Genomic DNA, 25,837 nt, shown 5'->3' with positions numbered 1-25,837 from the left:
CACTACACGCTTAATTTCCACTGCAATCCAGCTGGAAGAGAGTTAAAGAAAAACTTACCACAACTTATGGGGCATAGGGTTTTTTATCCAGGACACGATGATCCCAGAGGTTGAACATTACCAATATTAATTAATCACTGGAAAATTCCATTTGAATTTCAAAGATCACACTTGATTATCACTGTAGCCTGAAATTAAGTATATTGCTAAAAGATTACATTTCGAAGAAAATCTCGAATCATAGTTTGTGGTAACCAACAACGGGGTAGTCGATTGACTAAACCAATGAACCACTGTTGAGGGAATCTATACATAGCCGACTACATGTATCAGTCCTGGGCTCTTGACGTATAATAGGGGTGCCTATTTGAAGCTATAGCCTTTGTACCAGGTCGCCGCCTCGCTATTCGTCGGGTATAAAAGCTCTCTTTCGCCTCAGACGGCTCCCTTAGCCTCAGAAAGTTCTTCTCTTTCTTACGATTCTCACAACATCACTACCTATTGCTTTTTGCTATTTGACCAATATTCTTGAATATCTCAGTTTACATTCCATTTGACATGCGTTTCAGCTTGTGGGCAACAGTCTTTCTGGGCAGTGATATCGTATCGTCAACCCTCGTCTCTATTGCTCGTGAAACCTACCTTCCCTATTTCCCTTCTGTTGGCCTTGAGAGCGTCGCAAATTCATATCTGGTAGGATGAATCTGCCGATCCATGAATTTCTCCAGATCTAACAGTACTGCAGTACCTCAATTGGGCCGTTGTCAACGGCTCCCTGTTCGCGAACGATGACTGTGTCTTCCCCCCATTGAGGCCAATGCGGCTACATGCGCCTCGACGGGACGACCCAGCAAATATACCCTCTAAGGAAGATATTGTCGAGCTCTCTTATGCCCTAGAAGCCCAGCCACTACCGGATAAAAATGGCTCAGTTCCGACATTCATTAGAGTTCGTGTCGATTTATTAGACTCCAAAGGTGCATCCGTTACATCCGATACTGTTGTCGTCGATCTTTTTCGTCAAGTTGATGGCTCCACTCTTGTCTCTCAAATCCTTTTAGAGCCAATTCAGACACAAGATGAGGGACGTTCCCATTCTGACCGGCCGTGGAGCATGGATCTCTGGTCACCAATCATCCATGGTTGTCATCGGGACCGCATTTTCATGCGATTAATGCATCATTTTATCCTCCCGGGCTTCCTTGGTGTCACTCTTGGGCTGATTGCCTGGCTATGTGGCTTTGCACTGGTTCGCCTTTTCATGTCTCTTTGTGCGTGCTTTAGCCATCGCAAGAACAAATGTCACCGGTTACCAATGGGGATTGTCGAAGGTGGATATCAAGAGCTGGATCCTGCAGTCATACAGGAAAAGAAAGGGCTACATGGTAGCTTGAAAACAGACGAAAGGGACAAGATCTGTATTCCGAGATGGATGGAGAAGGAAGAGAGAGAGAGAGGGAGATCTAACTAAAGACATGCACGCGCTGGAGCAAATGGGGGGGATCACCTGAACCGTGTCACTAGCTCCCAAAAAGGGCAATTTTTGCCTCAGCTTTACATTCAGTTGACTTGTATACTACTCTTTAAAAGCGGAATGATTATTTTTTGGCAGGCGATGGGACACAGCATGAATGACCTTATTTTATATGAAACCTATATCCACTAGTAGCTACCAATAATTACCGGAAATATCTCATCAGGTCAGGTGGTAGCTTAAATGAGATCTTATCCCTCAATAAGCCAGTTTAACCGAACAACCATGACTCAACTACACTCTGCTGATCCCTTGACACCAACCACACATTGAAAAGCTCCAAGGCAGGTTCCGCTTTAGCCAATAATTCCGCCCACTACGTCTTCGTCCGTTCCATCCCGCTGCAAAGAAAAATATCAGCATGCCTATATCACAGCTAACAAATGCATCGTTAGTATCGGACAGGACTATCTCGTTGATGAGAAGAAGCGAATGGGGCTGCATCGCCTCGCCAGTATTGGAAAGGATCATCTGAGGTGGGAATATTATCCCAGTCATGGAGAACGGATTTGAAGTTTCTGCACCTGTACGCTCAAATGTTAGCTGATTTAACGATATGAGAAGTGAAACTTACCCTCTCACCCTTTCTTTCGGGTATTCCCTTTCGAAATTCCCGCCCAGTGTCCTCCACATGACTTCCCGTTCAGGCTCAATCTGTGCCTTCCTTACAGTCGGTACAGTCTTGGTAATCTTCGCTGTTGACAAGCATCATGTCATTGAAATTCGGTCCTCGTCAGGAGCGTTCAAGTTCCATACTTACGACAGTGAGATCCGCTCTTATGAGTGACTTGGTTGTCACAACGTTATTGTGGATAATGCCAATCACGTCAAGTCTATTGACTTTGCTGGATCTAGCATCGACGATGAAGCCGCGCAAGTCTACTAAGCAAAATATATTTCTATTCTTGAATATATTCCATTCCGAAGGAAGGTAGACAAAGAATATATTATTAAAGAAGATACTCTGATAGTGACTTCCTAAAGGTTATATGGTAATTGTTGAGAAGTTGTACTTATAGCACATCATTTTTTCTGTGGATAATCTGACATTCGGCCCCAGCATTTCTTGTCGTTAGAGTAGCAAGTACAATATAATGGAGGAAATCTATCCGCCCATAAGAATGACTCGGACCTTTCTACTCAAAATTCCTCGGAAATGCCACCTTACAATCTTCTGCAATCCTAGAAGCATCAGTCCTTGAGCCAAATCCAATCGTTGGATATTCGTGAATTATTTGTCAGCGGGATCAAATTCACGAGTGACAAAATCTCTAGGTTGTATTATTTCTTACAATATAAATATTCAGCTACTTGGGAAATGAATCCATCTCGTAGGCAGCCAAGCGGTCCGATGTCATGCTACGAAGCGTGATATAGAAAACAAACAAACGTGGAGGTGAAAGTGGGGACCGATTCCCCATGTATTCGGCTCTAGGGAAGTGTTATATGGGTATACTCATTCCTTTCAGAGGAGGGTTCTTCGTCTACATGTACCCTGCAACAATATTAGGGGATGAGCGTTGAGATGGAAAAGTAAAAGCAGAGCCGAAAGATAATCCAGCACACATATTATACTACATGTAGACTTTGCTGAGGCGACATCTAGCAAGTCCATATTCAGCTTGAACTTAGAAATAAACTGAAAAATGCATAGGTTCATTGTTTAGTACATATCGACCGGGCCGCTTGATAATCCAATGCCGCCACTATTATAAATCTACCGAGAATACAACGCAGCAAGGCATAAAATTTACAGGTCGTCCAGGTCATCGCTGGCCTTAGAGCCAGGCTTTTGCATGTCTGACATCTCATACTCTTCCCTGCGGCTTGAACCTGTGCGCTCAGCTGACATCGCCATAGCCTGTCGACCAGTATCAGATGACTCAAGGAAGTCGCGTAGACGACGTTTACCCTCCACAAGGGCCTGCTGCGATGCTGCCTCGGTCATCTTCAGAATAGGTCCCCACAGGTTAAGCTGGTAAGTAATGTAGGCACCGACGGCACATACGGCCAGCAGCAAGAAGTAGGCCGGGTTGCGAAGGACTAGTAGCATTCATGTCAGTAAACGTATCATGAGACGAAAAGATGTGAGCTTACCCGCGACGATTTCGTTCCATCCTAAGGCGATCAGCAGGCCGTAGAAGTAGAGTGGCACCTGGGTCATGCCACCGATGGCACTTCGCTTGGCCTCGACGTACACGCCGTCGGCCGTCTTCTTGAAGCGCACAGTGAGCTCTTGGCGTTTAGCGTCGCCGAGAATTGTCATTTCCTCCTCTAGGCTCTTGCCTTCATCCTCATCCACTCCTCCAATGGGGGCCAAGTCCTCCTCGTCCGCAGGGGTCGCCGAGGAAGGAGTGTGTCCAATCCACCGGTCAAGTGGCGGTGGGGCAGAGGTTTCGACAAGACGGAAGCGAGACAGAAGGGGAATCAATGTCAAGGTTGACTCGCGAGCACGAGTGTAGACGCCCTCAATGTCATCCGTCGGGCGCCAAATGCGCGGTACGCCCTCATCGTCATACCGGAACTTGTCTTCAAAGTTTTCACGCAGCTTCAGCAGCAAGTTACCTTCGGTCATCTCCTCGTCAATCTTAGCACGCAGAACACCCCATGATTTACGACGCAAGCGCCACAGTCCAACATCGACCTCTTCAAGGCTGGCATCAAAGCTGCTAGCCCGGTCCGTGAATCTGCGTTCCGCGTCAAGAACGGTTTCAACAAACACATTCCACACCCGATCCCAAAACTCCTTCTCGGTGGGCTTTTCTCCATTTTCCGGGGCACCACTGCCGGCACGGCCGGAGCCAAGGTTGTTAAATTCAAGTCCGACGGATTCACCCAGACGAGATTGCACCCAACGCTCGACACGGCTCGCAAGGCGTCTCATCTCATCCCGCCGCAGACGAGCACTGGCCTCGGACAGCTCCTTCTCGTACAGCTTCAGCTCTTGCTTGTAATTGCTCCACGATGTACCTTCCACCACGGTAGATTTAGCCACCTCCTGGAACTTCTCTAACGAAATCTTGGTCTCCTTGTTCACAATCTCAGCGAAATCATAGTTGCCGCCCTTCTTCTGGCCAGACTTGACAGATTCGGTGACGGTATCGCTAAATTCCTGGATACCAGACTTGTGTGCAGCCGAGAGCTGGCCGTGGAAAAGAGCCTTCAACCGGGTATCGACCTTGCCCTCAAGCTCAGCCTTTTTGCGCTGATAAACACCCTTGTGGTACCGACTGGCTTCGGTCTCAAAGCCCTTGAGGGTCTTGGAGCGAGCTGCCCGCATGGCTGCACCCAATCCACCGAGCACTTCTGGAGCTCCCAAACGAATAGCCTCAGCCTGCTTGTCCTCAAACGCAGTGATAGCCTCATCGAATCCAAACATCACTTCGCGCAAGATTTCATCACAACGGAACTGGGCGAGCAGTTCTTGTTGTGTGGGAAGATCCAAGTCTTTGTTGTTGACAATCTGGTCCCAGATGCCCTCAGCGTAATGCGAGAACCCATCAGCCGGGATGCGCCGGTGGTATTCAGGCAAAAAGACACCTTCCTCTGAGAACTCGCCTCTAAGCGCATCTCGTTTAGGGTCTCGGAAGCCCTCACGGAACCGCAGGCCAAGCTTCTTGATCTCCGCCACAAATTGATCTGGCTGGTAACCCTTGTGCGGAAGTCCGTAGAACTGGAAATCGAAGTAGTCGTGGATCGTGGACTTCTCCAAGCCAGCTGGTTTTGAGATCGTATCCCAGAGACGGGACAGGTCTTCTAATAATGTTTTCTGGAGGTTCTTGAGCGGGGTGGTGCCGATGAAGTCGCGAATAACAAAGAAAAGGAGGGATCGGTGCGTAGTACTAGAAAATCAATTAGTGCTGGGTCAAGGAATGGGGGAGTATAATTTAAATTGTGCATACCTCCTGTCCTTGAGGAAGAGTTGCAGGTTCACCTCGAAGACGGTCTTCAGGAGACCCATGTTGGCTCCCTGGTACAGCCCCACCTGGTGCTCCCAGATGTTGACAATGAGGACCTCACTTGTCGCAAGCGCAAAAAGAGCACTCTTGCGCTCAAAGTCCTGGTCCTCCCCTCGTTCGCGACCATCGGTTCCCTCGACATCCATCACCAAAATATTGTCTGCCATGCGCGACCCATCGGCAGCGGCGCTTTCCTCTTGCTTCTTATTCTTCGACAGCCAGATACCCTTGGTAGTCTGTCTGCGCTCCAGCTCAGACATAACCGAGAACTGGGTGCCGAAGAGGTTGTTCAGCAGGGTGGACTTGCCGGTGGACTGCGAACCAAACACGGAGACGAGGTGGTAATTGAAGCCGGCCGGGGTGACATTTTCGAGGGATAGGTACTTGGCTAGGTTCGGGCTGCCAGGGTATTGTTAGCAGCTGTAGATGCAGGTGAAGCGCAAACAGAGGGGTCGTCGTACTTGAACTCCTTATCTCCATCGATGACCTGCACGCCATGCTCGTAAGCATCGGCGGCGTCCGCATTGTTACCGATCGTGGCGAAATGACCATTAGCCATTATAGGAGGCGCAGTTGGAGTTCTGCCCAGTCCCGATGGGCGTTCAGTCATCTTCACAGCGTTCCCTTGAGGTTGTGGTGTGGGGACAGATCGCAAGTGGCGAGAACAAGGAGAGCGGGAACTAGGTGGTTGGGGGGGAAGCAGGTGGATCAAGTAAACACATGCGCCAATATAGCGGATCACAAGGTCACTGCACGAGTATTAAAAAGGCCCGAGGTTGTATAATGACATTCGAAGCTGAGTCAAACGCAATAAATCAAAAGTAATGAAGTGTTGTTAACTTCCAAGTCAATTACATAACCATCTCCCGAGGTCATGTTAGCACAATAGATACGTCTACTACGTCTACATCTATGTACAATCTCCGTAACTCCAAGAAAGACTCCACTCTAAAACAGAAAGGGACCGAAAAGAATACTCAAAGCTAAAAGATAAGCAAGAAATTGAAGATCAAATAACAAGCCCGAGGTGCAAGCATGAGCTCAATGTTAGTAGCTCTACAATACCCCGATGCCGCTATACTCCTTTGCCTCCCGATCTTCCTCTTGTCACACATGTCTTGCCAATAGGCCCTACAGCTGCCTTCCAAGTTGGAGCAGCACTACATCTGGAGCTTGCTCAGCATGTATCTATATCATGGATTTTGCGGGTGAGTGGAAGCTGTTTGACCATTTGAGCTTACCTTGGCCAGATGTACGTCCGCGCATGCATCAACCTTGAAGCTGATTGGGAGTATGCACTGCGTACTTCGTACACCTGGCCCGATAGCTTCTTATATACCTTAATAATACCCCCATTATCGACCTTTCAGGCCACGGTATGCTATGAAAGCAGAAATGCATCCAAAATAAAGCTTTACTGTGACTTCATGTGCACCCACAAATATTCCCACATCCCGTTACTATCAACGGAGCCATGAAACAATCCTTTTGATCGGTCTATAATTCGGCCGAAATTAACGGACGAATGGTCGGACCAATTTTGTCCGGTTCGTGGAGATAACTCATGGCGCGCGTGGTTTTAAGAACTATATATGGCCAGACATATGGCGAGTCTATCAGTTGGTGGAATAAGGGTAGTATCCTCACTAGCTGATCCAGCTGTCAAATTCACGATTAATGCCACTTCTCCATAGTGTCGTTGATGTGCTTCCAATATCTTGGTGGCGTTACCGTTAGCAATCCGTCTACTCCGTATGTGCAGGAGGATACCTCTCCAAGCCAGGACTGGTTAGCCCGTAGTCAGTACTTGAGATCTCTTTCAATAGCTTAAACCTCTATTGCAAAAACTTCAAACAAGCTGTTACAACACTTCAAGCTTTCTCCGGGTTCATATTTCAGATAAAGTCCGACAAGCGACCATATCACCACGCACTCAGACCCACCCATAATTGCCCCGAGACTCCAGGGCATAGTTACGTGAAGAGGCTTACCTATAAAGTATTTTATTCCTCTGATCGAAAATTCCCTCAGAAGCCCATTGCCTCACACGGAGCCAAATCTTTACACCATATATTCCCCACTGTGGAGTTCGGCGCATCTCATCCTTCCATGCCGAAGTGACATCACGCCAAATCTCGGGACATATCTGAATCAACTTCTCCTTTTCCGCCGACTGGCGGAATGACTGATTCCTTTGCGAGATATCGGAAATAGTTGACAGAATGGTGGAGTCTTCAATCGATGCACAGGGTCCGCCTCGCAAGAGAATGCGAAAAGGCACCAGAAGCTGTATGGAATGTGCGTGAGATATCACCTCTTCGCTTCCTGAACTAGTACTGAACTGAGAGACAGGCCGACGTCGTAAAATTCGCTGCACTTATGATTCTGATCGCTGTGAAACCTGCAACGAATGTCGTCTAAGAGGCTCGAAATGTTTTGATCAGGAGCATGGCTCAGAGGATCCAAGCGCTCCGTCGGAGCGATATAGCCTCCGAGAGCGAGTTTCATATTTGGAGACTGTAGTTGTGGACCTGGCGAAAAGATTGGATCAAACTAATGCTGCAATATCCAAATGTAAGATCAATATTGAGCTTTTATTGATACCCATTGCTTCTGGACGACCCACATGGGCTTTCTTGGATACCTGACATTGCTAACGATCTTTATGTATAGCTGGTCAAATTACAAGAAATTTGACGCCTGTAGCTACAGAACCTGATAGACTGGGACCATCAAGTGAGAAGATTGAGAATGCGCCGGTCTTGCAGCTATTTGACAACTATCTTGTCAGTCGCCGAGACGACCCATCCATCAATGACCAGTTTATGGGCGCGAAAGATACGTCGCCCAAAGCTCGAGCAGTCAGAATCGAGCTCATATCATTGTTTCCTTCTGATCAAGACATACAAAAAGTCCTAGCTCAGTGCTCTCATCACCTGTCATGCATGTGCGAAGATGATGTCTCGGCGCTGTACAAGGTCTTTGCTGCAAGACATGATTTCCAAGAGACTCTGGTAGCGCCTGCTGATATCGCAAAAGCGCTAGTGTACCTGTCTCTCAGCGTTCTTCAATCACCTCTGGAATTTGACTTCAGCATGCTACAAATGCCTATGGATGCTCAAGAATTCGCATCTCGGTGCTGCGAAGCGGTTGACAGACTGGTTGTCCGTGACGATGACTTTTCGGCAACACTACCTGGTATAGAATGTCACTTGCTGCTTTCCAAGTTCCACATGAACGAGGGCCGGCTGCGCAAGGCGTGGCTAATTAACCGTCGAGCTATCGAGTTGGCTCACTTAGCTGGGATGCACTTATCAACCAAGACCCCACGACCATTGGATACTTTATTCGAGAGACGACTCAAAATCTGGTGCTCGCTAGCTACATTAGATCGATTTATTAGCCTCATACTTGGTCTTCCTTACGTCATTTCCGACGCATTCTACATACCACAAGTGGAGCGACGTTTGAAGTCTGCGGAGTCTGCTGCTGAGCAGTACATGTTGCGGATCGGTATCATCATCGGCCACATGATCGATCGCAATCAAAACCCAGCCGAGATGTGTCTCGAGACTACCTTGAAGCTCGATCAAGAACTCATGGATGCCTGGAATTCCATGCCAAATAGTCAAATGGGCTCAGAGCCTGGTCTCGGCGAAAACAAAGCGCACTATTTGGAACGAATTCCGCTGCAGTTCATGCCTAAGGTATTACGGGCTCTTCTCCATCTACCGTTTATGTTGAAGTATCCACATGATCCAAGGTATAGCTTCTGCCATAAGACGGCGATCCAATCTGCTCGGGAAGCACAGGCCTTTTACAAGATTCTTCGATCAACAGTCCGATCATACTTGTGCAAGATTGTCGATTTCATGGCCTTTACAATGGGCATGCTGCTGGTCGTTCACCTACATGGCTACTCTGAGGAATCACCAGACCACAGTAAAGAAGAAGACGAACGAGACTGGGAGCTAGTAGGAGACCTCGTCGCCATCCTCCGTCAAGCTGCGGCCGAAAGTGGCGGGTCCGTTGCCGCCGAGTCGGCGAATATTCTTGGCGAAATGTACAACTGTCGATTGGAAAAGGGAGACTGGGACCTAGCAACTAGTTGCAAGATCACCGTGCCTTATTTTGGGACGATCACTGTTGGAGCTGGTGCCAAGTTTGCGAGCCCGAGGAAAAAAGGACAAGTCCCTGGAGTACCTGGTCCAGAGCCTAGTACTTCATCCCAGAAGACTCCTAGTCAGCTTTATACTCCGCCCTTGTCAGATCCAGATTGTGCATCCACTGTTACGAACAACAGTCATACTCCAGTCGCTGGTGTTACCGGAGGTTACAGGAGCCAGCCGCTTCCTGCAAATGATGAGATGACGCCCAACTCTGTTGCCGGCTTAGAGGTCCATGCTTTCAGCGGACTATTTGACGATATTGGGCGGTACATGTTTCCAACCCCTAATGTCGATATTGGACTAGATCAGGGATGGAACCTGGACTGGTCTGACGGCAGCATGCTGCCACAGTAACAGGCGGGCATCGATGAGGCTCATCTTTTATATCATAGTGTTGGAGCCTTGAAGCTTCAAATAATGTATATTACGTATCCTTTCGCGCGTCCCCGCTCTTATTGCTAGAAATGATCTGGACATGAAGCATATTAGACGAAGCTATATGAACTCTCAGTCACAACTCAGACGTGCAACGTTGTTTTGAATGAGATGATTAAACAGTTTTGATTTGGACTTATTTTAATACATTTCCACAGGATGAGGGGAGAAGGTACAACAAGCTACATCTCCAAGACGGTAAAGGTACATGAATGAGACGTCAAGCGATAACTCCGGCTTCTTCCCGGATCCCTTGTGCCAATGATTCCCACGCTGTGTATATAAAGTGGCAGACAAACAGTAAAAGAAAAGGGGTGTCATAATACAAGGCTGGACCGCAAAAGCAGCTCAGCCATAAGCGAAGGAAACCATTTACTCCTCAAGCACACGGGTGATAAGACCAGTGGCGACGGTACGGCCACCCTCACGGATGTTGAAGCGCTGACCGGCCTCGGCGGCGACGGGACGGTGGGTGGAGAGAACCATCTCGACGTTGTCACCGGGCTGGACACGGCCGGACTGGTCCTCGCCGACAAAGGTGAGGTCACCGGGCTCATCAGCAGTGCGGAGGTAGACCTGGGGGCGGTAGTTGCTGCCGAATCCAGTGCGGCGACCACCCTCGGCCTCAGTCAGAACGTACATGGAGACCAGGAACTTCTGGGCAGCCTTGGTAGTGCCGGGAGCAGCAACGACCATACCACGGCGGATGTCCTCACGCTTAATACCACGGAGCAACAGACCGGAGTTGTCACCAGCGCGGGACTCGTCACAGGTCTTCTTGAAGGTCTCAATGTCGGTGACCTTGGTCTTGATGGGAACCTCGCTACCACCAACAATCTCAACCTCGCTATCCTTCTTCAAAAGACCGCGCTCGACACGGCCAGAGACGACGGTACCACGACCGGGGATGGAGAACACCTCCTCAACGGACATGAGGAAAGGCTTGTCCATATCACGGGCGGGGGTGGGGATCCAAGTGTCGACGGCCTCCATGAGCTTGTTGATCTGCTCAGTACCGATCTCGGGGCGGCGATCCTCAAGGGCGCAAAGGGCAGAGCCGAAGATGATAGGGGTCTCCTCACCCTCGAAGCCGTAGGTAGAGAGAAGCTCACGCATCTCAAGCTCGACAAGCTCAAGCATCTCGGGGTCCTCAACGACGTCGACCTTGTTCACGAAAACGACAATCTTTTGGACACCGACCTGACGAGCCAGCAGCAAGTGCTCACGGGTCTGAGGCCTAATTATCAAAAATGGGTCAGCGCAACTTCTCAAGACTTCACGAGTGAAGAGGATTGTGATTCTTACATCTGACCATCAGAGGCAGCGACAACAACGATGGCACCGTCCATGTTCGCAGCACCAGTAATCATGTTCTTAATGTAATCGGCGTGACCGGGGCAGTCAACGTGAGCGTAGTGACGGGACTCAGTCTGGAACTCAATGTGGGCAGACGAGATGGTGATACCACGCTTGCGCTCCTCAGGGGCCTTATCGATGGAAGCGTAGTCCAAGAAGTTGGCCAGACCCTTGGAGGCCTGGTGCTTGGTGATAGCAGCAGTCAGGGAGGTCTATGGAAGTCAGGTTAGACGCGCGCAATCATCCGTAATATCAACCGAACCATCTCACCTTTCCGTGATCAACGTGACCGATGGTACCAATGTTCACATGGGGCTTGGTACGCTCGAAAGCAGTGGCCAGACCACGAGCAGCCATCTTGTCACTGGCGAAGACATGGTGGATGGGGTTGACGGCGCTGGGGCGGAGGAGGGATGCACGGCTGGTGCGCGCCAGGATGTTGAAGGAACGAGAAAGGCCCGACATCTTGCAATTGGAAAGCAAAAACGATAGAAAAGGGTAGCAATAAGAACGATGGGAAGCAAGAGACGGGGAAATCAACACCCAATTTTTCTGGGCCCATGGCTTAGTCATGCATCCACCAATCAGGAGCTACGAATTGCGGAGGTCTACGGGTGTCGTCAATTTAACGATAAGACAGTACATGAACATTGAAAGGTAAAGTGGGTTTATCCATGGAAATGACGTGTAACTATGCATTCATGGATGTCTAATAATCCAGGTCAATCAGGGTGTGGAATACATATGATCGCTACCTAACAGGGTAGTACAAAAGCCAGCTAAGCTCCCGGAGCGGTACGGAGTACGGAGTAGATGGCATCGGTATCTAGACTACATACACAGAATCAAAGTAGGTATGTATATAATTCCTATGCTAATAACACCTGTAGCTATACATATTATACAGTTGACAAATCCATGATGTACAGAATCCAGGCCAGTCCTAATTATTTCAATTGTCGCCTTTCTTCACAGTGAGCATCACACGCTTGCCCGGTTCTCCCTCCATAGCCTTGACTTGTGTACCTCCAGCCTCTCGTGTAGTGTCTAGCACATTCTGCATAACATACTTGATCTCGTCCACGGTGGGAGGCCGCTTGTGCTTCTTCCGAGTCAAGATGATCTCAACCTTCCGACCTTTTTCCAAAAAGGTAGTCAACTGCTTCAAGCGATGTTCGAGATCATGAGCATCGATGGCCCAATTCAATTCAATTTGTTTGAACGACTGTTTGGCTGCCTTTGCTGCCTTTTCCTTGGCTTTCTCGCTATTTCGATACTCCAACTTGTTCAAGATTTTGCAGACTGGCGGCTTCTTGAAGGCACCTGGAGAGACTTGAACAAGAAAGAATTTGTTGCGATCAAAGGACGCCAGAACATCGTCAAGAAGCTCGGGTTCCTCAAGATCGCCCTGGGAGTTGACTAGCTGCACGGTTCGAGCGCGAATCTCTTCATCCTTTATGGGTCCCTTGACAGGAGGTCGGGCTATTTTGAGGGCGAGACAGCGGGTATTTTGGAAGTATCTTAGTTGTAGACCGTTCTGAAGGGCAGTTGGCTGTAAGAGTCCGACTCTGGAGCTCTTAAAAGGTGTGAGAAAGGTTTGGCGCAAGGCTTGCGCGGTAGACATCAGACCGCGAGTATGATTCATATTTGATTCGGTAGGATAGGAGGGAAAGGTTTGTTCCGAATAATCGAGAAGAAATTCGAGTTGAGGAATGCTTGGTGTGAACAAGAGAGCTCCCGGACACGGGTTGTCAAATGAGGAGAGAGTATGGAGTTCGACCGGATCAAGTAATCCCACGCCACAGCATGCGCCACAACCCTGAAACCCTTGGATCTCCTTTCTCTTGCGTCTCCTGTTTTCCTTTCCCCGACTTTCACCATTTCAATTTCCCCTTCCGGTTTGGACTTGTTTGGTGTTATTGGAGGTTCAATGGTTTCTTGCTTATTTGCCTTTTAATATTTGTCATTCTTTTCTCCTCGGTGGCAACAGCACTTGCCTTTTTTGCTTATCGCCCCGGTTGCTCGCATGTCGACTGGAGTTCACGATCAACCAAATCCTACTCAACCTCTAGATCAGAGTACATCAGTCCGTCAGCGCTCGTTCTCCCGAAGCAACGGTCCCCTTTTCGCATCCGTTGAGTCCCATCGAGTATCCGACAAACAAACCGCCACCATGGGACAAACCCAAAGAACGCGCTACCTAAAGACTGGCGCCATTATCGCCTTTGTGTTTATGGTCATATTGTGGTTGTCTCCGTCTCGTTCAACTGTTTCTGGCTACGCTCAGGGTAAATCTCATCCAAAAGTCCCAAGTGGTCCAGAAGACTGATCAATCATAGAACAAGCCCCTTCGACCTCCGGTTCATCCGCCAAGTGCACCAAGCCCTTCGACTCTTCCAAGCCTCTGATTCAGTATGCGCTCATGATTGATGCCGGAAGCACTGGCTCCCGTATTCACGTCTACCGATTCAACAACTGTGGCTCTACTCCGGAATTGGAAAACGAGGTCTTTGAGCAGACCGCGAAGAAGGAGGGCGGCTCTGGTCTCAGCTCTTACAAGGAAGACGCTGAGGGTGCTGCTCTCAGCCTGGACCCTCTCATGGAGGTCGCCATGCAGAACGTCCCCGCGGAGTACCGGTCGTGCACCCCGGTTGCCGTCAAGGCCACTGCCGGTCTGCGTCTGTTGGGCCCCGAGTTGAGCACTAACATCTTGGAGGCTGTGCGCCACCGTCTGGAAACCGCCTTCCCCTTCCCCGTTGTTTCCAGGGATAAGGGTGGTGTTCAGATCATGGACGGCAAGGATGAGGGTGTCTACGCTTGGATTACCACCAACTACCTCCTGGGCAAGATCGGTGGCCCCGATCAGACCCCCACCGCTGCCGTCTTTGACTTGGGTGGTGGTTCCACTCAGATTGTCTTCCAGCCCACCTTTGAGCAGAGTAAGGCTGGTGGTATGCCCGAGCACATGGCCCCTGGTGACCACAAGTATGAGCTCAACTTTGGTGGCCGCGAGTTTGAACTCTACCAGCACTCTCACCTTGGCTATGGTCTGATGTCGGCTCGTGAGGCTATGCACAAGGTTGTTCTGGAGGCTATGTTGGCCAACAACCCCAAGGACCTCTCTTGGCTGAAGCGCCCTATCACCAACCCTTGTATTGGCCCTGATATGGAGCGAACGGTTACCGTAGCGTTCCCTGAGCCACACCCTCTTAGCCCCTCAGTCACTGTGAACATGGTGGGTCCTAAGGACTCCTCTGCTGCTCCTCAGTGCCGTGCTATCGCCGAGAAGACCTTGAAGAAGGATAACGAGTGCAAGTTGGCTCCTTGTTCATTCAACGGTGTTCACCAGCCGTCTCTCGAGAAGACGTTCTCTCGCGAGGACGTTTACGTTTTCTCCTACTTCTATGACCGCACTGCTCCTCTGGGCATGCCTTCTTCATTCACTCTGGGCGAGCTTCACGATCTCACCTCTACTGTTTGTGGTGGTGAGGACAGCTGGGGTGTCTTTGAGAGCGTCGAGGGCGCCATGGCCGAGCTCCGTGATCGTCCGGAATGGTGCCTGGATCTCAACTTTATGCTCAGCCTTCTCCACACCGGCTACGAAATGCCCTTGACTCGCGAGGTCAAGATTGCCAAGAAGATCAAAGACAATGAGCTGGGCTGGTGTCTTGGTGCTAGTTTGCCGCTTCTCAGCCAGGAGTCTGGCTGGACATGCCGCATCAAGGAGGTCGCATAGACCGTTCTACGACGCCATGTCCAACTTTAATCAAATTTTAATCATATGGCTCTGCCATAATGTGATGGGTTCATGCATATAAATAGACACTTGACATGCTTGTTTTGTTTTCATCTTCTCTTCAGTGGTGTCTTCATAGACTTTACTTGTTTAACGGGATATTTGGCGGTGCGGATGCATAAAATGTACGAAATTATATGCCTTTGATTTTTTGCTTTCCTTGTAGCTACTAGTATGTACTCTAGAGACCCTTCTCTGCAGTGCTCACATTGTGAGGCCTCATGTATAAAATCATTCTATTGACCAAGTTCCTCAATCGACGGCTTGTCAGCGTCTAAATCCTTCCCACCCATCAACTTCTCCAAAATATCATCAACGCCACTCTTCTTCGTCCCCGACTCCATTCCACCCATATCTTCATCATCGGCCTCATCGCCACTAGAATCTCCGTCACGTTTTTCCTCTAACACTCCCAATCCAAGATTCTAGATAAGTCAGCAAGCATCCAACGAGAATAAATCAATAAACTCAGGTGCACATACCATCTCAATATAATCCTTATCATCATCCACCTCATCCAGAATAATATCCTTTCCCCTTCCAGCCGCAATCTCCTTCTCCAAATCCTCATTCGCACTTTTCATCTTCGGCAAAAACGAAGACAACCGCGCCAACAGCTCGGAATTTCCCTGCATCTTATGTATTTTTGGCTTCGGGCGACCCGACACATTAGGTATTGATGATGTATTTGATGTATCCATAGCAGCCCGAGGTTCGTGGTGCATGTCATTCTCATCTTCCGAGTCTTCGCTGTCGCTTTCTGAGGATGAGGAGCCGGAGGAGGACGTTGGGTCGGAATCTTCATTGTCAGGGATGGGCGCTGAGGGACGCATAGGGAGACTAGTTTGGCGGTTTGTGGACCCCATTTTGAGTGGTCACAAGGGTTTTGAGCTTCCTTTAGAATGTGAAATATGCGCTGCTGAGATGCTTTGTCCGTCGTTGTGGATATGGTGTGGAAGGACGTTGAGGTCGCTGATATATAACGATGGCGATTCTTGTAATTAATTGACCGTGTAGTTGTCGACTTCTAGGCACGACTGGGGCCTTTTTGTGAGTGGATAAATGTGGTTGAAGAAAGTTTAGTTTCAATCTCAGTCGATTTCAACTTTTTGGGCGGAGTGGATCCCCGATAACGATAAGGGAAAAGGCTAAATCTATATAAATCGAGAAACTTGGAAGCATACTTATTAGTCTTAGCCAGTCATCGCTTTTGCATTTTGCTAGTCATACATTATATTGTTACATTATGAGGCACTGGAATTCACCGGATATCCATTAGTTTCCTCGGCTTCGTCTTGGGGTGCGACTTCGGCGACGGCTTGGGCTCCTTCGTCGGCTACGACTCCGCCGACGAGTGCTTCGGTCATCTGCTTCTTTTATCGGCTCTGTTGTGATTTTGTCTTCTTTTTCTTTGCCGGTGTCTCGTTCAGAGGCAGGGATATATCGATCAATTTCGCCAAGTCGCGATCTTTGTTCGCGCTCCGGGGAGCGGGCTCGACGACGGGGTGACTTGCTTCGGTTGCTGGTCGACGGTACGTAACGGTCGATATCAAGAGAAGGCGAGCCCCGTCTAGCTGGGGAAGACCGACGAGTGCGTGAGGCGCGACGGGACCGTGACCTTCGACGCGCGGCAGTAGATCGAGAACGAGAGCGTCTCCGCGGAGGGTTTGACCGAGAGCGAGAACGCGCTTCTCGGACCCGATTGCGAGATCGAGATCGGGAGCGGGAGCGTCGGCGAGAAGGAGATCTGCGACGGGGACGGTACTCACGGTCACGGTCTCTGCTTCTGTCACGGCGACGTTCAGAGTCTCGTTCGCGGGATCTGGAACGTGCTCGAACTCTGTCTCTGTCACGATCCCGTTCCCTAACCGCTGATCGACTGCGACTGCGACGGCTTGGCCGATAGCTTCGGTCATCTCGGGAATCACGGAAATCACGGAAGCCACGGCGTTCATCCATGTCACGGTCACGATCGCGAGATCTCACTGAAATATCTCTAGACCGATCTCGTCGACGTCGACGAGAGCGGCTCCGGCTCCGGTCTCGGGTATGTGGTCGAGTACGATCTCTTCGATCCGATATGGACTCGCGGGGCCTGGAGTCGCGGGATATGCTGGTCGCTCTAGTCGAGCCACTAACCAACTTTGAGTCGCTGCTTTGTAGTTTCAATCCACTCTCAAGAGCCTCGGCCTTTTCAAAATCAAAATCGGGCTTTTGGCGTGCCTTCGCTGCGAGCTCCTCTCCCTCCTTCAGCAGCATTTGCAGAGCAGCTTCCTCGAGTGACTTTTCATCCACAGGTACTGGTGCAGGGGTTGCATCTTTTGATACGGCAGACTTCTCTCGTTTTGTGTCTCGGCTGCGTGGTGACAATCCACGATCGGAGCGATGGGCCGGCGAGTAATCATTCCACCGGTCGTAATCGCGATACCGTTCACGGTCATCTCTTCTGCGCCGTTGGTATCTCTCCTCTAGCTCCCGTTCTCGTTTGTCATCAAGAGCTCTTTGTTCCTCACGCTCACGTTCACGCTCAGCCCGTCGTTGGTCGTCGATCTCTTTCCTCTTCGCCCTTTCTTCATCTTCCTTCTGTCGCTCCAATTCCCGCTTTTTGCGGCGTTCTTCGTCTCTAATGCGTTTTTGCTCATCGTCGATCTCCTTTTGCTTGCGCATTTCCTCGCGCCAGATCGCATCTCGTTCCTCTCGCTTGGCTTGCACGTGAGCCTCAAATTCCGCATCCGTCTTCTTGCCCCCCTCTTCTTCTTTAGCAGCTGCCTCGTCGCCAATTTCTTGTCGACGGATCTCACGCACAGCATCAAGTATTGACTCCAGGTGATTGGATGTTAGCTTGTCGATGGATACCTCGACGTTCTTGTAGACATCACTTCGGTCGACGGCACCCTCAATCAAAGTCGCAGCTTTTCCTCTCTCGCGTGAAAGATGGGCGGGTTCGCGCTCGATTTCCGACTCGGCCAATGCGATCAACTCGTCGGTAAACTTGGTTTTGAATTCCTGTAGGGATGCGTTAGATACCGGGAATCAGAAAGACAAAGTAATCATTAGTGATATGAAGTCGTAGTTAGAACATACACCATCATTGAAGTCAGCCCAGATCTTCTTGCGAATGCTGTCAAATCCACCTTTCTTTTTAAATGAGTGCAGGAGTTTGTCAATGCTCGCATGCTGCGCCGAAGACAAAGGAAGATCTTCTGCTTTGAATTTCTTGAATTTGAGACTCTCCATATCCAGGCCTGATCTTTTTGCGCCCATCTGCACGTCCTCCATAGCCTCGGAAGTGGCCATTATTGGAGAGAGAGCAGGCAAGGAATGGCCAAAGTTTCGAAGTTCTCTGAAGTCGCGCGTAAGTGATAAGCGATAACAGTCGGGGGTGATGGAGGCGGAGAAATAGTTGTTCCGTGCTTGGTTACTGCGGGTGTCTGATTTGCTTCCAACCACACTCCTGGCCGCCCCAGTACGACTCCAAGCCCTCCAATTCAACATCGACCCCGGGCAACATTGAACTGCGAGCGCGCAGAGTCTACCACTTTTATACGTGTCGGAACTACTCGGCACCTTTTTACATCCTCCTATCCGCCCTCAACCGGTCGCGATCATGGTCCACAAAGTTCTCTTCTGGAGCGGCTTCGGTACGTGACTATACCCTCCTCAATCGCTCGAGTCTTCCGGGGTTGAGCTTCATGTCGGAGCACTGGAATATCAAGCCTATGATTTGAAATTGAGAGCTAACATGTGCTACCCAGGCATTGCCGTCCGCCTTTGGCAACTCGGAATCGAAATGCGTCCTATCCTCGCCCGGGAATCTCTCTGGGTCTACCCTCTCTTCGCCGGTGTTGGTGGAAGCTTCGGTTACTGGCTCCAGGGTGTTGAGAGCCGACAGCTTAAGATGCTTGCACAGCGCCGCGAGGCTATCTTGGAAAAGCGCCGACGACGGGACCAGCGGGAAGGCGTTAGCAAGGTCGAGGAAGGTGCTATTCTTGCTGCCGCATCATAAATGAGTTTAAATGTCTGTCAGGCGGTAGAGATTCAGCATCGCGTTGTGTATTCCCTTTATTTTATCTTCTTTTGTTCCTTTTGTTGCATGTACCAAAATTCCACGGTTTGATATGGACATCCTATCTGGGAAGTCTTCGCGCGGACAATGTATCCGACAGCGATGTGTGCTATTGAATATGAAGAAGGCTTTTCGTCAATTAGATTTTCTTTGCTCTGAAGTTCTACATAACCTTGAATTGACCCCGCATCAAATCTATCAGAAACGTACTTGAAGCAGAAATCTATGACGGAAAGATAGGTTGGGGTTTGTACTCCTTACAGATAGTACAATTGAAATTTAAATTCGTATGTTACAAGAAGAGTACATCCAAAGGTCCGCACATTTACTCAGGCATGCACATCTAGACTTTCAAGGCCGCTCAATAGTGAATTGGAGGGAGACCTCCCACCTCTGTCCTCCTGTACCATAGCCCCCACCAAGCCGGTTTCGAATAAGGCTTGATATCTTCTCCCGTAGGCGAGAGAGATTGTCATCAGTACCCGAGACACGTAACTTGACGTTGGCCATGCATAGACCATAATGAACCTGCCAGAACCGAGCATCATCAACGCCAAATACCGAAGGCTCTGCTTCAATGTCTTTGATCACCTCAGACACACCAGGGCCTGAGTATGACATGAGAAGCATGGAGCCCAATGTCTTTACCAATCGAACTCCGAGAAAGCACATTGAAAGAGCGATGGTGCCCGACAGGAGTTTATCTAGCCAGTTGTAAATCTGAATCGACACCAGCGGAAGCACAAGCAAGAGGGTGGAGCAAGAGAGAGTCAAAAAGTGAGTTGGGTTGCTCAAGACGGAGGGAAGAGAGTCAATATATGCAAAACGCATGGCTTTTCCAATTCGCGCATGGTTCTTCAGGCCAATGGCAGAGACAAGAGTTGAAGAAATAGCCAGAACGGCAGTCACGTCGACGCTTCCCAAGGGCACACGTTCGTGGGGGTGAGGATGGTGAGGTTCATGGCCTGATTTCTCCAAGAAATGCTGCAGATTGTGGGATATCAGATCAAGCCCCATAAAAAGAAGCAGTACACACATGGCGAAGCCGGCGAGGACCTCCGCCCGCTCCAGACCAAACGGGTGGCGAATACTGGATCTCTTCCAGACCTCGAAATTACCCAGAACGTCCACAGCAACGCATAGAAGAGCTCCAAGTGAGTCAAACAAAATCAAATGAGACAACGCGGTCATCGCCAGCGATCCATGCGCCATCCACAGTGTATATGCAGCCACGAACATATGGCACACACTCCACCAAAATCGTGTTTTCTGCTCCTTGGACATACTGGCACGACATTCACTGAGTGTTGGCATAGGAAGTGAATTGGGAAGAGCCAGGGGTGCGCGAGGGGGAGGTTCAAGGAAGATCTGATGCGAAATACTACTGTGCTTGTATTTGTGACCACGACGTTGCCCAATATTCTAATAACAAGCTAATTAGTAGTGAGACGCAAGCCTTTCGCAATCAATAACTCTTACCGATTTTACTACCGGGCTCTTTGCCATTATTGTCGTATTGAAATTGAACGGACTTGGGGCAGAGTCGGCCGACTCATTTTGACCAGATGTGAAGTCTGAAGACCTAGGGCTAAGAAGATCCTGACCTTCTGTGTCTGGCGAGGGGTTTTGGGAGAAAGTGTCCCGCAATGGCGACAAGGCGTCGCGATCAATCGTTCTCGGCTGCGAATAAGCATATGAAGGATCGTCCGCCGGCGGAGTGGGAGTGCGTGGAGGAAGAGGGTAAGGCACATTGGAAGCCATCATGATGGCTGTCCGTTAACGCGTTTCCACTGAAATGTGGTTGCGGGGAAGACTTGAATCTGGAATAGGAGATCAATCTCCCTATCAACCTTGGAGGGATGTACACCTGATTCCCAAGGTGTCAATCCTAGCGGAAGGGGCGGGGACCGAGGCCTTGTCGTGTACATCATCCACTCTTCATACACTTCATATTACCACTTTCATCCTCGTCATTCATTAATCTCGAGCTTAAAAGTTTTGAATTTTTCATGGTACTTTAAGGAGCACGTATCCTCGAGCTTACTTCCCCCGCTCTCCCCGCGATGCTTATCGTGCCGTTCTGAAGTGGAGAGAGACGTCCGAAACGGACACCCCGTGGCGTCAATGGATAATCGCGGCTCCTTTTTCTTCCTCCTGTTGATATTCTACCTCCTTCTCAGCTCACAGTCGCGCCCTCCGTTGATCGATGAGAACCGTCAGCGCCAGCGGGAACTAGATCGCGAGCAACATGCTCTGCGGCTCCTGAATGAAACAAAGTACGGGGACTTTAATCCGCCGGAAGATCGATGGCTTCCCTTTGCAGGAGTGCGGAAGAATGACAGTTATGCCTGGGATTTGTTCCCCCATGTCCAGAGCCGTGCGCGACATCAGCTCCAGTCCATTCTCACGAATGCCGACATCGAACCACCGAAAGGTTTAGATGATCCAAATGGGGTAGCCCCGTTTAATATGACCAACCTGTCCCTACCTGTGTATCGCAATGCGACAGGCAAATTAAGAGGGGATTGGGTTCGCCGGACTGGAGATCCTCAGCGCCAGACTCCTCTCAATACAACGGCCATTGCCCGCGAACACGAATATTTTACCCATGAGTTTAGCTCCAATATCACAGGTACCGGAGGCACACTATACTTCGATCTGGAAGAAGGAAGCGGAGAGGAACTCCGACTTGGCGAGGGGCTCGTACGTGAAATTCGAGCGAGCTTGACTGTTGAGAGTGATGATTTTTGGGGCAGCACCTGGTACTTGTCACTATTCGGAATACACTTTCCAGAAAACGGGGCGATTATTTTGACTACTTCAAGTGAGAAGTTTGGTGGCATATTTTCTTTGCCGCACTTCGCATTATCTGCCGATACTTATGAATTGTCGCATCGGCTTCTGCTCAGGTCTCTCAAAGACGCCATGTCTGAGAAACAGAATCGACCTGCTTCGCTATTTCCATGGTCTTCTTTGGCGGGAAATGAACAAATGGAGTTCCCGGCACCCAAGTGTGAACATGTTATCTTCCTACAACAACATCCAGTCGTGATCGATGGTGTTCTTGCCGATCGCTTAACACTGGAGAGGATTGAACGAGAACTCAGGTATCCCATGGGGGCACCTATTCCAAGTCCTCCTTTGATGACCATGTCTGCAGTCGTCTTCTCGCCCGACTGTGGCTATGTACTCGAAACAAAAGGCACCCCGGAATTTCCCCCGACTGACCCGCTCTACCTCTCCGGACCTAAAAGTGAACAGTATAGTAAATATGCAGCCCGCCTTATATTTGTGGTTTCTGGGGCGTTCGTTGCACAGATCACTCTGCTTTTGCGCCAGATTAAAGAGGCTTCGACCCCTTCGACTCGGAGTCGGGTCAGTTTCTATACCATCGCATTGATGGCGCTCGGTGATGCCTTCGTTCTCACCTTCATCGTTTTGGAGCTCTACGAGGCTGTCTCCTTTTTGGTACTAGCAACTGCTTCCTTCTTGGCATTCTTGTCTGTCAGTTACATTGGAATGAAGTTCATGATGGAGATCTGGGCTGTACAGGAGCCAGAACGACGCGAAGAACAAGCAGCTTCTCCACCGGCTCCAACACGACCAGGCACTCTACCCCTGCCGGTCACTGCAGCCCGAGACTCCGGTGCTACCCCGATCATTTTAACTCCCGATCAAGATCCCCCTGAGAATGAAACAGAGCTACCGCCCGCCAATCGGACCGCTACACCAACAGCCGGACAAATTCGCAGTGATGTTGGCGCCATGTATGCGCGCTTTTATCTTGCTCTTTTTGGCATGCTCATCCTCTCGATATGGGCATTCCTCCTGCCTCGGCGTTTAGGATCCATCTATGTGCGCCTCTTATCGGGAGTTTACCTCTCGTTCTGGGTTCCACAGATCCACCGCAACGTCATGCGCAACTGCCGTAAGGCCTTGCGGTGGGATTTCGTGATCGGTCAGAGCACTCTCCGATTGTTTCCCTTCTTGTATTTCCTTACAGCCCGGGGCAATGTGCTATTTATTCGACCCGATTGGACAACAGCATTTATCATGGCTGGTTGGATGTGGGTTCAGGCCTGGATCCTTGCTAGTCAAGATATCTTGGGCCCGCGCTTCTTCGTCCCACGGGGCTGGGCTCCGCCAGCCTATGACTACCACCCCACGTTACGGGATACTGCCGGACCTGATGACGATTTGGAAGCTGGTGGCGTATTATCTATCACTTCCCTTCGAGCCGATAAACAGGATTTGGTGAGCGATTCCAAGGATGATGATAAGCAGCGGTCGAAGGACCGCAAAAAAGTCGTGTTCGATTGTGCGATTTGCATGCAGGATATCGAGGTCCCTGTTCTTCCTGCGCCTACTTCTGCTGGCGGAAGTATTGTTTCGGAAGGGGCTACGAGTATCTTGAGTCGTCGTAATTACATGGTGACACCCTGCCGACATATCTTCCATACGGCTTGTTTGGAAAGCTGGATGAGACTTCGTCTCCAATGCCCCATTTGTCGTGATACTATTCCACCTGTATAGATGACAGTTGGTTATGGATACCTAACCTGTACATATACTTAGATTGACTTAATGTGAAAATCCAGATGACTGTTAGGCCTCATTCACTTCAAACTTCCAGGTCCGTCGCTGCACACTCAATGGGATCAGATTTCAGCACACTTTTCATTCATTGAGCCAAAGCCGTGGAGGGCTCGGCAGGTCTAAACGCCATTGTTGAAAAAGGAAAAGCCATTTTCCATTGGGACACATAAGTAGTATAAAATCACAGGGAAACATAAAATCGAGGGTTTCTTCATGGCAACCCGCCCGTACATCTAATTCCAACATCTGTCTCTATGACCTCATGATCTAGTGATCACCATCAAGAGAAGCGAGGTAGGCCTCCTCGCTCAGGAGAGCCTCAAGCTCAGCAACATCGCTAACCTCAATCTCGGCGATCCATCCCTCCGCCTCGGCGCCCTCGTTGATGGTCTTAGCCTTGTCCTCAAGAACGGTGTTACCCTTGGTGACGACGCCGGAAACGGGAGAGAGAACATCGGAAGCCGACTTGACGGACTCGACGGCACCAACGGGCTCACCAGCGGAGACCTCAAGGCCCTCCTCAGGAAGCTCAACGTAGACGACGTCACCGAGGGAGTTGGCGGCGTACTTGGTGATACCGATCTTGGCTATAAATCGGCGGGTTAGTAAATCGTACCACCTAGAACTTGAGGAGCATTGAAAGATGACAATGGAGTAATACTAACCAGTGTTGCTGCCGTCGGCCAGCTCAATCCACTCGTGTGACTCGGTGTACTTCTTCACCTGAGCTGTCAATGCCAATTCATGGCTACGTCAGTGATATGTTTGAATAAAAAGCTTGGTTTTGCTCCGGAGAGGCCACATAGGGACCAATTTCAATGTCAAAGGCCTTTTGTGACTCTAAAACCAGCTTGAGAGAACATGTTCACTCACCAAGAGGGCTCTGCGAGAAGCTCCGGGTTCCCCGCGGGAAGCGGAAAGCAGGTGTAGCACGGCAGCTGGAGGCCAAAGGCTTCTGGGCAACGGCCCGGGAGGCAAAGGGACGGAAAGCGCGAGCAATGGAGGCCATTTTGGAAGTTGTGATTAGAGGATTGGAGGGGAGAGAAGAAAGAAAGGAAGAGGAGAGAGTTTAAGAAGGAAAAGAAGCGCGGTTGCTTCCCCGGCGGAGTTCTGGTTCATTGATAAGGGAACCCGCATTTTGCCAAGACCTTCCGATAAGGATTATGACTTCGATAGGATTTTACGCGATCAAAGGAGAAACTCGGATCCGTTCTCCCCCTACTACTATTTATCGGATTTTTGCGCCACCATTCGATGCCATGTTGTATGAGCTAATTGCCATTGTATGTATTGATGGAAACTCTTCGAGATGTGGAAATTGGAATTGCAGACTAATGCGTGTTCTTCCACAGGTCCGCCCGGGCAGCCTCAGCGAGGTTCGGGAGTATGTGTTACAAATGACAATACGGCGCTTTCCATCATCGACCAGTCAACTAATGTTCTTCATAGGATTGCCCGTAACGCCGGTGCCCAAGTCATCCGCTCCGGCGGTGTTGTTCGAGGCTTCACCAATTGGGGCACTTTCCGTCTCCCCAAGGTCACCACCAAGCACCAAGCTCGGTACAGCGAGGGTCACCACTTCATTATGCGTTTTGACTCATCCGGTCCTGTCCAATCATCAATTCGTCGTACCCTCGGTCTGGACCCGCGTATGATCAACTTCTCGGTCGTCAAGCTGGGTGACAAGCTCGCGGAGGTCAAGGATGTCGAAGGCAAGGTCGCATGGAACAGCACACGCACCATCGTCGAATCCATGTCGTTGAGAAACTCCTCCTAAACTGGAAACATCGTATCAATGATCCTGTTGCGATGATATTTGGGGCTTGGCGATTGGTCTTCATCTTTTCTTATTTATGTGTATCATTACCAGCATGGGGGGTTTGACATTACTCAGCACTGTCAGCACGATTGGCGCATCTTGTACAA

At 49.8% G+C, this 25,837-nt stretch overlaps 13 protein-coding genes across 13 annotated transcripts; 6 read left to right on the top strand and 7 right to left on the bottom strand.

The window, feature by feature from the left end:
- Nucleotides 1-558: 558 nt before the first annotated feature.
- N7520_009892 (uncharacterized protein) lies at nucleotides 559-1,175 on the top strand (the record flags this gene model as incomplete). Its single annotated transcript, XM_057143826.1, has 3 exons — nucleotides 559-693; nucleotides 746-949; nucleotides 1,062-1,175. 3 exons carry the CDS (start codon nucleotides 559-561, stop codon nucleotides 1,173-1,175), a joined length of 453 nt encoding a protein of 150 aa, XP_056993114.1.
- Nucleotides 1,176-3,284: 2,109 nt separating this feature from the next.
- Nucleotides 3,285-6,103, bottom strand: sey1 (dynamin-like GTPase SEY1; the record flags this gene model as incomplete). The annotated part of the gene is made up of 4 exons (XM_057143825.1): nucleotides 3,285-3,577; nucleotides 3,632-5,376; nucleotides 5,437-5,892; nucleotides 5,955-6,103. The coding sequence occupies 4 exons, from the start codon at nucleotides 6,101-6,103 to the stop codon at nucleotides 3,285-3,287; spliced, it is 2,643 nt and encodes an 880-aa protein (XP_056993113.1).
- A 1,612-nt stretch (nucleotides 6,104-7,715) lies between these two features.
- On the top strand, nucleotides 7,716-10,016 carry N7520_009890 (uncharacterized protein; the record flags this gene model as incomplete). The annotated part of the gene is made up of 3 exons (XM_057143824.1): nucleotides 7,716-7,791; nucleotides 7,846-8,067; nucleotides 8,167-10,016. The coding sequence occupies 3 exons, from the start codon at nucleotides 7,716-7,718 to the stop codon at nucleotides 10,014-10,016; spliced, it is 2,148 nt and encodes a 715-aa protein (XP_056993112.1).
- Nucleotides 10,017-10,469: 453 nt separating this feature from the next.
- Nucleotides 10,470-11,918, bottom strand: N7520_009889 (translation elongation factor Tu; the record flags this gene model as incomplete). The annotated part of the gene is made up of 3 exons (XM_057143823.1): nucleotides 10,470-11,334; nucleotides 11,403-11,665; nucleotides 11,724-11,918. 3 exons carry the CDS (start codon nucleotides 11,916-11,918, stop codon nucleotides 10,470-10,472), a joined length of 1,323 nt encoding a protein of 440 aa, XP_056993111.1.
- A 487-nt stretch (nucleotides 11,919-12,405) lies between these two features.
- On the bottom strand, nucleotides 12,406-13,098 carry N7520_009888 (putative translation initiation factor IF3; the record flags this gene model as incomplete). Its single annotated transcript, XM_057143822.1, has 1 exon — nucleotides 12,406-13,098. One exon carries the CDS (start codon nucleotides 13,096-13,098, stop codon nucleotides 12,406-12,408), a length of 693 nt encoding a protein of 230 aa, XP_056993110.1.
- Nucleotides 13,099-13,479: 381 nt separating this feature from the next.
- On the top strand, nucleotides 13,480-15,189 carry N7520_009887 (guanosine diphosphatase; the record flags this gene model as incomplete). The annotated part of the gene is made up of 2 exons (XM_057143821.1): nucleotides 13,480-13,741; nucleotides 13,793-15,189. The coding sequence occupies 2 exons, from the start codon at nucleotides 13,480-13,482 to the stop codon at nucleotides 15,187-15,189; spliced, it is 1,659 nt and encodes a 552-aa protein (XP_056993109.1).
- Nucleotides 15,190-15,485: 296 nt separating this feature from the next.
- On the bottom strand, nucleotides 15,486-16,115 carry N7520_009886 (NOPCHAP1/New4 family protein; the record flags this gene model as incomplete). Its single annotated transcript, XM_057143820.1, has 2 exons — nucleotides 15,486-15,674; nucleotides 15,732-16,115. 2 exons carry the CDS (start codon nucleotides 16,113-16,115, stop codon nucleotides 15,486-15,488), a joined length of 573 nt encoding a protein of 190 aa, XP_056993108.1.
- A 409-nt stretch (nucleotides 16,116-16,524) lies between these two features.
- N7520_009885 (BOD1/SHG1 domain-containing protein) lies at nucleotides 16,525-18,546 on the bottom strand (the record flags this gene model as incomplete). The annotated part of the gene is made up of 2 exons (XM_057143819.1): nucleotides 16,525-18,255; nucleotides 18,334-18,546. The coding sequence occupies 2 exons, from the start codon at nucleotides 18,544-18,546 to the stop codon at nucleotides 16,525-16,527; spliced, it is 1,944 nt and encodes a 647-aa protein (XP_056993107.1).
- A 281-nt stretch (nucleotides 18,547-18,827) lies between these two features.
- N7520_009884 (putative NADH-ubiquinone oxidoreductase 14 kDa subunit) lies at nucleotides 18,828-19,255 on the top strand (the record flags this gene model as incomplete). The annotated part of the gene is made up of 2 exons (XM_057143818.1): nucleotides 18,828-18,890; nucleotides 19,005-19,255. Exons 1-2 carry the CDS (start codon nucleotides 18,857-18,859, stop codon nucleotides 19,253-19,255), a joined length of 285 nt encoding a protein of 94 aa, XP_056993106.1. The 5' UTR covers nucleotides 18,828-18,856.
- Nucleotides 19,256-19,666: 411 nt separating this feature from the next.
- On the bottom strand, nucleotides 19,667-21,079 carry N7520_009883 (cation efflux family protein family; the record flags this gene model as incomplete). Its single annotated transcript, XM_057143817.1, has 2 exons — nucleotides 19,667-20,737; nucleotides 20,795-21,079. The coding sequence occupies 2 exons, from the start codon at nucleotides 21,077-21,079 to the stop codon at nucleotides 19,667-19,669; spliced, it is 1,356 nt and encodes a 451-aa protein (XP_056993105.1).
- A 360-nt stretch (nucleotides 21,080-21,439) lies between these two features.
- On the top strand, nucleotides 21,440-23,848 carry dscA (ubiquitin-protein ligase dscA; the record flags this gene model as incomplete). Its single annotated transcript, XM_057143816.1, has 1 exon — nucleotides 21,440-23,848. The coding sequence occupies one exon, from the start codon at nucleotides 21,440-21,442 to the stop codon at nucleotides 23,846-23,848; it is 2,409 nt and encodes an 802-aa protein (XP_056993104.1).
- Nucleotides 23,849-24,178: 330 nt separating this feature from the next.
- Nucleotides 24,179-24,920, bottom strand: N7520_009881 (glycine decarboxylase subunit H; the record flags this gene model as incomplete). Its single annotated transcript, XM_057143815.1, has 3 exons — nucleotides 24,179-24,498; nucleotides 24,577-24,639; nucleotides 24,785-24,920. 3 exons carry the CDS (start codon nucleotides 24,918-24,920, stop codon nucleotides 24,179-24,181), a joined length of 519 nt encoding a protein of 172 aa, XP_056993103.1.
- A 250-nt stretch (nucleotides 24,921-25,170) lies between these two features.
- Nucleotides 25,171-25,688, top strand: N7520_009880 (mitochondrial 37S ribosomal protein bS6m; the record flags this gene model as incomplete). Its single annotated transcript, XM_057143814.1, has 3 exons — nucleotides 25,171-25,194; nucleotides 25,264-25,295; nucleotides 25,361-25,688. The coding sequence occupies 3 exons, from the start codon at nucleotides 25,171-25,173 to the stop codon at nucleotides 25,686-25,688; spliced, it is 384 nt and encodes a 127-aa protein (XP_056993102.1).
- Nucleotides 25,689-25,837: the final 149 nt, after the last annotated feature.

The sequence above is a fragment of the Penicillium odoratum genome (assembly GCF_028828045.1).
Source record: "Penicillium odoratum strain IBT 22623 chromosome Unknown utg000006l_segment0_segment0, whole genome shotgun sequence".
NCBI classification, from domain to species: Eukaryota; Fungi; Ascomycota; class Eurotiomycetes; order Eurotiales; family Aspergillaceae; genus Penicillium; species Penicillium odoratum.
This window is presented reverse-complemented; position numbering and strand designations above follow the sequence as displayed.